The 9,938-nt window shown below is 32.3% G+C and overlaps 1 protein-coding gene across 1 annotated transcript; it reads left to right on the forward strand.

Moving 5' to 3' along the window:
• The first annotated feature begins 220 nt into the window (after window positions 1–220).
• On the forward strand, window positions 221–9,559 carry LOC149528265 (SKP1-like protein 1A). The gene is made up of 2 exons (XM_089809904.1): window positions 221–579; window positions 9,386–9,559. The coding sequence occupies exons 1-2, from the start codon at window positions 289–291 to the stop codon at window positions 9,557–9,559; spliced, it is 465 nt and encodes a 154-aa protein (XP_089666030.1). The 5' UTR covers window positions 221–288.
• The last annotated feature ends 379 nt before the right edge of the window (window positions 9,560–9,938 follow it).

The raw sequence follows: 9,938 nt of genomic DNA on the forward strand, positions 1-9,938 counted from the left end.
ATTTACAGAATTGTGATCTAAAAGTGTCATTTGAAAAGGTCCATTTTAACTGAAACCTACCATTAGTACATGTGCAATCAATGCATAGCTGTTATAACAACCGACTCGTTTCCCATAATATTCTCGTCGGCCAATAATTAAAATAAAATCTAATCCTTACCCATCATATAAATATAGGGGTTAGCCTGGGGATTGTAGCTTATTACACCGTGAGAGCTTGGCCATCCTTTCTAGATCTTGGATTTTCATTCACATCAAGTCTCTTGTCTTTGAATCCACCAGTCATCCATGGCGATGGAGGTCAAAGTGCAATTGAGGAGCTCAGACAACCAGATCTTTGAGGTGGAGCAGGCCGTGGCGTTTGAGTCAGAAACGATCAGGCAAATGATTGAGGATATGGGCGTGGAGAGCATTGTGCCCTTGCAGAATGTAAGAGGTAATATCCTTGCAAAAGTTATGGAGTATTGCAAATTTCATTTGGAAGCCGCCAACACCAGCGCTATTTCAGAGGACGATGTAAAAAAATGGGATCAGGCGTTCGTTCAGGTGGATATGGGTACGCTTATGAATATTGTGCTGGTATGTACGATTTTTATTGCCCTTTGTTGGGATGTATATATATGGTATTTTTGGTTTTTTAATGGAGATTCAGCATTTTCACCTAGCTTCTTTGGTTAAGAATCAAGATCTGAGGGGTATCCATTTTCTCAAATTCATCCGAGGCACAATCCTGGCTTCATCCCTTTTAGATGTCACGGGCCTTGCACTCAGCATGACTTAATTCCTGGTAGGCTTTGTTAATAGCTTCGCTTTAATGTCTCGATAGGTAGTGTTAGGTTTTATCTTTTTCAAGTTACCACTTTTGTGATTGTGGCTGTGATTTAGGTAATTTTCTGTTTATCAATTTTATGTGTGTTTGGAATTTATTTATTGATTGGATGAATTGAAATGATGGCAGCCCAGACTATCTTGTAGACAGAACGCTCTTAAAAGACAAACTTTTCTTTTCAGATCTTCTGAAATACGGTGATTTTTTTTCAAGCTTTTTACTGTTTTGGATTACAAAATATGGATATCATTAATAACAAATGCAGAAAATTTTAGAAAAACTTATTGTAGTTTCAATTTTTTGATTTTTGATCGAAAGTACATTTGAATTAAAAGATAGCTGGGTAGAAAGATAACAGCCTCCAAAATGAACCTATTAACCTTTATCCTCTAAGAATAGAGCAACAATATGAACTTATAAACCTATTATTTTGTAGGATTTATCTAGGCTATGCATTTCAGTCCTTAGAAGGAAAACAAATTCATTCTTTTCAAGAAAAGAAAACGATGATTTTTCCGAGTCTTCTTTTCAAACTTTTCGTCATTTCTTTTCAATCATACGCGACTCACTCTTCTTTATTGGATGCGTTTTCTCACTGCTCTGAAAACACCAACCAATTTAGTTGGTTCTTAAGCTCTCACAGGAAGAAACATAGCTGGGTCTCTCTCATATACTTACACAAGCTAGAGAAGAACTGTTATAACTTACCGTAGAGATGGAGAGAACTGATTAACTGCAGACTGTTATAATAGCTAAATAATAGACAAATATACTCCCTATAACATATTATCACACCATGATAGAGTACGATGTTGGGTAAAAATTAATACGGGTTCTCCTGTGATGTTACTGAGCTGAAATCAAATACATCTCCTTACTAATGAAAAATAATGGAAGTTTCTTCTTTTAAAAAGGGAAGTTGATTAAGCTCCAAATAATTTCGTTACGAAACCCTAACTCGTGTAGTTGATAGATTGGAGAGGGGAGGGTGCAAGTGGAGGAAACGTGGAGGCTAAATTCAACTAGTCACAAGAAGGATATGAGAATTCGGTAATGATTAATCTAGCATTTCAACCCATGGCCACATAAGAACTCTAGCATTGCTTTAAAAAACAAAATTTAGAAAATCATAAATTGACTAGAACTTGAAATAGAACAAGGTTAGGGGAGAGGACCCAATAGTTGAACACCCTAACTTCATGCTTATCAAAACCTTACGTAAAAATTTCAAATCGCTCCCAGTTTTTTACAGTAACTTACTTGGCGAATCGCCTACTTATAACTAAGGTTTCAAGTCCACATCACCTATTATGATGCCACATCAGCATGCTTTTTGCCAAGTTGTTCAAAACAGGCCAAACAAAAAGTGAGACCAATAATAGCGCATAAAGGGTACCCATAGTTGAATAGCTGATGTGGCATCACATCATTGGTTACTTTTTAAAACAAAGGGTACATTTTCATTCAATTTTGGGTAATCATCATTGTACTAACAACTTTAAAGTCACAAGTATTGGTACAATTTTTTCAAAAAAATTGAACATTAAGTGAACAATTACTATCACAACAATTGGAACCTATTCAACTACTAGGTCCTCTCCCCTATCTTTCTTTGCAAAATTCACATATGGTTTATAGTTTTTGAATTTTATCAATATTTATAAATAAACAGTCTAACTATTTTTCTTCTTTATTTCATTCAGATCCGAGGATCATAGTCACTCATCTTGGTTCCTCTAGATCATAAGAAGAAGAAAAGTGCACATTGTCTCATTATATTTTTTAATTTTCAAGGGGTTGGAAAGGGATATAGTCTACTAATTTCCTATTAAAGAAAACATAAAAAAATTGAAGAAAAAAGAACATCAGCACAAAACAAATTTGAAAGAGAAAGATATTGCACTACAATTACTTGTCTATATATAGAGACTTTTACATTTTCTAGAACCAAGAAAAGGTTAACTGATTTCACATGTGGAGAAGGTGAGGATGACAGAAGTACAAGTTTACTCAATCACCAATTAATGGACTGGAAGATGTCAATAACAACTTCTTGTGTTGTTGTAACAAACAAAGATAATTACTCATTCAACACTAGAATTATTCCAACACCTTTCCTTAATTTCTATCACTAATGCATCTTTAAGGGAGAAATTATTACAAGAATGAATTTAAACATCAACTTCTTTGAGGTATAGTAAGGTTCTAAACTTGAGAAATTTGACAATAGATAGTGCTTTGGTAAAGATATCTACAACTTGATCTTTAGTGCCACAGAAGTGTAGCTTGATTATTTCACACTCCATGGGATCTCGAACAAAGTGATGGTGAACTTCAATATGTTTGGATCTTGCATGGTAAATATGATTCTTTGCAAGCTTGATAGTGCTTTGGTTGTCACAGAATATGGTACTTGGATGAGCTTGTTGATGACATGTCTCTTCAAGTAGTCTTATGATCAATAGAGCTTCTTGAGATGCCTTTAATGCTACAATATATTTGGCTTCTATTGATGACATTGTTATTGTTGATTGATTCTTGCTGCTCCAACAGATTGGTCTGAATCCAAGGTGGAAGATATATCCTGAAGTTGATTTCCTATCATCAATATCATTTGCATAATCAGAATCTGTATAGCCTACTAAAGTAGGGTCTCCTCCATGTTGGTACTCAATGCCAAGCTTGTAAGTGCCTTTGTTGTACTTCAAGATCCTTTTAGCAACCTTCCAATGTTCAAAGTGTGGGTTTTTCATGTACCTAGATACAACACCAATTGCATGTGCAATGTCTAGTCTAGCTATTGTGAGATACACAAGACTACCAACAAGTTGCCTATATAGTTTTCCATCCACTTTCTTTTGATTTGAATGAGCAATAAATATTAAACCTACTTCACATGGTGTATTAGATGGCTTACAATCACTCATATTAAACTTTTTCAATACATCAATAGCATATTTTTTTTGGGAGAGCAAGATCCTACTCTCTTCTTGCCAAACTTGCATGCTCAAGAAATAGTGCATCAATCCAACATCACTTATCTCAAAAAATTTCTTAAGTTGTGTCTTGGTGTCATAAATACATTGTTTGGAATCCCCTATAATGATATCATCCACATATAAAACAATGATAATAATTTCATCTTCAATATGCTTGGCATATACATCTAGGTCAGCTTTGCCCTTTTTAAATCCATTTGTTACAAAGAATTAATTTATTTTGGAGTACCATGCTCTTGGAGCCTGTTTAAGGCCATATAGAGATTTCCTCAATCTACATACTAGATGTTCTTCACCATTTTTAACAAATCCTAATGGTTGTTCCATCTAAATTTCTTCTTTTGAGTCACCATACAGAAAAGGACTTTTTACATCCATTTGAAACATTTTCCATCCACATTTTGTAGCTAAAGCTTTAATAGTTTGAATGGAAGTCATTTTAGCAATAGGGGCAAATGTCTCAGTATAGTCAATACCTTCTTCTTGTGAGAAGCCACAGGCCACTAACCTTGCCTTGTATCTTTCAATTGCTCCATTTGATGTGAATTTTGTTTTGTAGGTCCATTTGCAATTGACCATATTCTTTCCTTTTGGAAGTTTTGATAATTCCCAAGTTCCACTCTTCATCAAGGAGTTGTACTCCTCTTGCATAGCCTCCTCCCACTCATCTTTTCCTTTTCCTTCCTCAAATGTGCTTGGAGTTTCAACTTGCATCACCTTAGCCATAACAGCATAGTTAGCAACAATCTTGTGGCCTTCTTGATAGAACTCTTGAATGCTTCAATTTTTTCTTTTATTTTTTGTGTCTTCATCATCATTGCTACTTGAATCTTCATCCTATACTTCTTTTCCTTTTCTAGGAGATATCATATTTTGCTCTAAAACATTAGTATCAATATCTTCATCTTTTTCAAGAAAGAAAGGAAATTGAGAAAATATAGAGGAATTAGTATTGTCAAAGGCTTCATCAAACCAAACATTTCTTTTTATTTGAATTTCCTTTGTATTAGGATTATATAGCCTATATCATTTTGATTCTTTACTATATCCAACCATTATGTACCTGTCACTTTTCCTTTCTAATTTACTTCTCTTTTCATCAAGAATTTGAGCATAAGTAGTGCAGCCAAAAATATGAAAATGAGACACAGTAGGCTTTCTTCCACTCCAAGCCTCTTTAGGGGTTATGTTCATGACAACCTTTGGAGAAGTTCTATTTAGAATATAACCTATTATATGAATTTCTTCAGGCCAAAGATGTACCTCTATTTTTTCTAGAATGAAGCATACACCTAGCCATTTCCTTTATAGTCCTATTTTTCCTTTCTGCTATCCCATTTTGTTGTGGTGAGTAGGGAATAGTGGATTCTTTCTTTATGCCATTTTATTTACAAAACCCCAAAAAAAAATTATTCATATATTCAAAACCTCTATCTATTCTTATAATTCTTAGAAATTATTGACTTTGCTTTTCAGTTAGAACCTTAAACTTCTTAAATTTATGAAACACTTCCTCTTTCTTTTGTAGAAAATATACCCAAATTCTTCTTGAATGGTCATCTATGAATGTGAGAACATACCTTGCACCTCCAAGTGAGGGTGTTTTGAAAGGACCCATCACATCACTGTTGACTAAGTGTAAAGGCATTTTGGCCCTCCATGATTATCTTTGTGGGAAACTTTCTACATGTTGCTTGCCCATTGCACATCCTTCACATACTGCTTTTTTTGGAGAGATTCTTGGTAGACCATGCACCATCTTCAACTTCTCCATAAGTTTGAGACATTGATCGTTTACATGCCCTATACATTCATGCCACAACCTGCTCACATCATCATACTTTGCAGTAGCACATACATCTTTATTTCTAATAAATTATTGAAATTTATAAAGCCCATTTCCACTCTACCAATCACACTCATTTCATAATTTTTATTCATAGCCTTGACTAAGCATTTATCATTGTAAAATTCTACTTTGTATCATTGATTTGCGATTTGAAAGATAGAGAGAAGATTTGTTGATAGTTGAGGGACAAGCTTCACATTTTTAAACATTCCATTATTTACTTGAACATTTCCACTTCCTGAACTTTTGGAGGACTATTATCTCCTAGATGTATATTTTCACCATTGCTTTCACTTAATAACTCAAACTACATACAACACCAACTGCATGTGCAATACAAAAGACTACCAAAAGGCATTTTGGCCCTCCATGATTTTCTTTGTGGGAAACTTTCTAGATGTTGCTTTCCCATTGCACATCCTTCACATACTGCTTTTTTTGGAGAGATTCTTGGTAGAGCATGCACCATCTTCAACTTCTCCATAAGTTTGAGACATTGATAGTTTACATGCCCTATACATTCATGCCACAATCTGCTCACATCATCATACTTTGCAATAGCACATACATCTTTATTTCGAATAAATTATTGAAATTTATAAAGCCCATTTCCACTCTACCAATCACACTCACTTCATAATTTTTATTCATAGCCTTGACTAAGCATTTATCATTGTAAAATTCTACTTCATATCCTTGATTTGTAATTTGAAAGGTAGAGAGAAGATTTGTTGATAGTTGAGGGACAAGCTTCACATTTTTAAACATTCCATTATTTACTTGAACATTTCCATTGAGGACTATTATCTCCTAGATATATATTTTCACCATTGCTTTCACTTAATAACTCAAACTACTCTTTATTATGTGACATATGTTGTGTCCAACTAGAATCAATTATCTATTCATCCTTAAAAGAACTATTTGCTTTAACTGCTACAAGAAGGCATTCCTCTTAGGATCAAATGATTTCGTAGGCTTATTCTTTTTTGAATCATTAATCCTTTTGTAACATTCATTCGCTTTGTGTCCTTGCTTACCACAGTAATGACATTGCCACTTACTTCTATTTGGATTCCTATATGAATTATTATTATCTCCATACTTCCAATTCTTTCCATTAGATCTATTATCTTGTGCCCTTTGTTGATGTTGTTTTCCTTTCATTACAAATGCTTGAGATTCACAATAAAAAATAGAGGATTCTCTTTCTTTTATTTGATGTTTTTCTTCTTGGATTAACTTAGCACACAACTTATTAGATTTAATGCCTTTTAATTTATCATTAGTATCAAGCCCCCTTATAAAAGATTGATAAGAGCTTAGAAGACTTTGTAAAACTATTTGGACAAAATCCTTATCATCTATGCTTTTTCCAAGAGAAACCAATTCATTTTTCTTTTCCTTTAATTTACTTAAATGAGTCACTACTTCCTGTGAGCCTTTTAACTTTAGATTATATAGCTCTATGGTGAGAGGGATAATCCACACATCACCTAAATTTTGATACAAACTTTTAAAAATTTCCATACCATTTATTTCATCTCAAAATTATGGAAAAACTTCTTTTGAAAGTGTTAACTTTATCAAAGCTACTGCCTTCTTGTCTCTCCTATCCCAATCATCACATTCTTTTCCAGAACCTGCTAGCCTCTGCTCACTACCATTAGCAATATCATAACTGTTTTGTAGAGTTACAAAAATTTCAATTTGTGAAACCCAATCATTGTAAATATTTCCATTCAATCTAATTGAGGTTAGATGAGTAGCAAGAGAATCCATTAATCAACTTCTCTTCTTTTTGAAAAAAAAAAATAGAACTTTCAGCAGCACCTCAGAGATAACAAGAACATGAAATTCTCACAAACTTGTGTAGAGAATAGACTTAGTGTTGCTCAACCAATTTTCAGCCTACAACAAAGAAGATTAGAGATTTGCTCCATAAAAGCCACTACCCAAAAATTAGATCTACTTTGATCCCATGAAGAAAACATAAGCAAACTAAAGAAAAAAGAAAAATAGTACAAAACAAATTTGAAAGAGAAAGATATTGTTTATTGATTGATTTTTGCACTACAATTACCTCTTTATATATAGAGACTTTTACATTTTCTAGAACCAAGAAAAGCTCAACTAGTTTCACATGTGGAGAAGGTGAGGATGACAGAACTACACGATTACTCAGTCAACAATTAGTGGACTAAAAGATTTCAATAACAACTTGATGTGTAGTTGTAACAAACAGAGATAATTACTCATTCAACACTAGAATTATTCCAACACCTACAAACTTGGTTTACAAACTATATAAATTTAAGACTTCCATTTATTCCTTCTTGATTTTACATTTTCTGCTTCACTTACATCATAAGTAGAAGTAAACAACACATTGTCTGGTCATATTTTTTTTATTTTCAAGAGGTTGGAAAGGGATATAGTTTACTAATTGGCTACAAACCTAGTTCACAAATAGTATAAATTTAAGACTTCCATTTATTCCTTCTTGGTTTTACAGTTTCTGCTTCATTTCCTCTATCTTAATGTTGATGCACTTTCAAGAGCATTCTATGAATAGACAAGAGATTTTATTTTAAACTCATATAGAGGTCCTCAAGTGGGAGAAATTTTTTCTATTAGTTACTTCTTTTTTATTTAGTATGAATGAAATTTTTTACAAGTAATAGTTTCATATTAGAAAATTTTGTTCTAAGAGATTTTCTTATTACTATTGTTTTATTCTAGATGATACTACTACATCGATTTTACATAATATTTCTTTTTTGTAAGAATTATGCATTGGTCTACAGACAATAATTTTCTTTGGTTAGTAAATGAACTGTGTGAACATCATATGATCTTTTGAGTTCCTAGCTAACACTCGATCAAGATAAACATTTTACAATTTTGAAAACTTGACCAATACTAGACACATGTACATCGTTAATCTTGTAACTTTCCATGATTATATTCATTCAAAGAAGAATATTCCCTCTTTGACAATTACAATTCTACACTTTCTTTTAGTAAACATTAGAAAAGAGAATGAACATACTTTCTTTTACCAATATAATTTATGAGAAAAGAGAATGAACATACATCTCCAATGCAAGCCTCCCCTAATTGAATCATGGTCTAAAAATTGCCCAAGGGTTATGACACTACTCTTAACTCATGTATATATCCTACTTCCACACTTTTGTCAATACCCTTGGAGGTTTTGGTCACGAAGTTGGCTTATAATGGTTTTGGTGATTTTATTGTCTTGATCTAGGTCAATAATATACCTAAATTCTTTAGCATATCTTAAGTTAGCATGACGAAAAAAAATGGCAATTCTAAAAAAATTGAATTTAGTATTAAAAATAGAAAAATTACATACCTAGCACTTTCTTCCACCTTTGCATTTGATTCCATATAGTAATAGACCTTGTTAGTTACAACTAATTCTGTTTATTAAAAATTTAGCTCTACTGAATTTATATCTAAATTTTTTTTTTTTGTAACCTCTAAAATAGTATAACATTAATTATGATACTCTAGCTTTACCTGTCAACATAACATTATTAGCATCCTTTTCTTGTAATTATAATTTCAAACTCCAAAATAAATGCTTTTATTTGTATATTTTCATATAATATCTTTAGATTATCTCTATAAATATGGATTTAAATTGATGATTACTTATGCTTATTTCTTTTCTATAAACAGGCTGCAAACTACATGAACTTAAAGAACCTTCTGGACTTGACAACTCAAAGTGTTGCTGATATAATGAAGGAAACAACTCCAGAAGAAGTCCGAAAGATTTTTAACATAAAGAATGATTTTACTCCAGAAGAGGAGGACAAAATCAGGCGTCAACATCAATGGGCTTTTGAGTAAATAAGGATGTTGCAAGGATGATTGTCGTTTGAATATTTGGTGACTATATTTGTCCGTTCTATATTTATCATTAAACTGCATTCTTCATAATGATATAGACATGCTTTTTATTTAGATAGTGTTGAAATCAATTTTTTGATTGAAAAAAATTCTAAGATCTATTTGAGTACTATCTATAATTATGTCAATAATTTAGTATAAGTTTTAGTTAATAAACATCTACAATATTGATTAAAATTGTTTTCTAAAAGTTATATATCATTTATTAATATATATAAAATTGATTATACTTGTCAAATTACTAATTTAATTAAATTTTACTTTACTTACAATGCAAATCTAACTGTTATAGCATTAAGAATCATTCTTATTCAACTGT

Source organism: Cupressus sempervirens, chromosome 11, assembly GCF_028749045.1.
Source record: "Cupressus sempervirens isolate cs-2001-9-10 chromosome 11, ASM2874904v1, whole genome shotgun sequence".
NCBI lineage: Eukaryota > Viridiplantae > Streptophyta > Pinopsida > Cupressales > Cupressaceae > Cupressus > Cupressus sempervirens.

Excerpts from the sequence above, each read along its gene's own strand:
- LOC149528265 (XM_089809904.1), top strand. The coding sequence starts at position 289 with ATGGCGATGGAGGTCAAAGTGCAATTGAGGAGCTCAGACAACCAGATC. Across the intron at positions 580-9,385 it reads CGCTTATGAATATTGTGCTG|GCTGCAAACTACATGAACTT; the intron begins GTATGTACGATT and ends TTCTATAAACAG.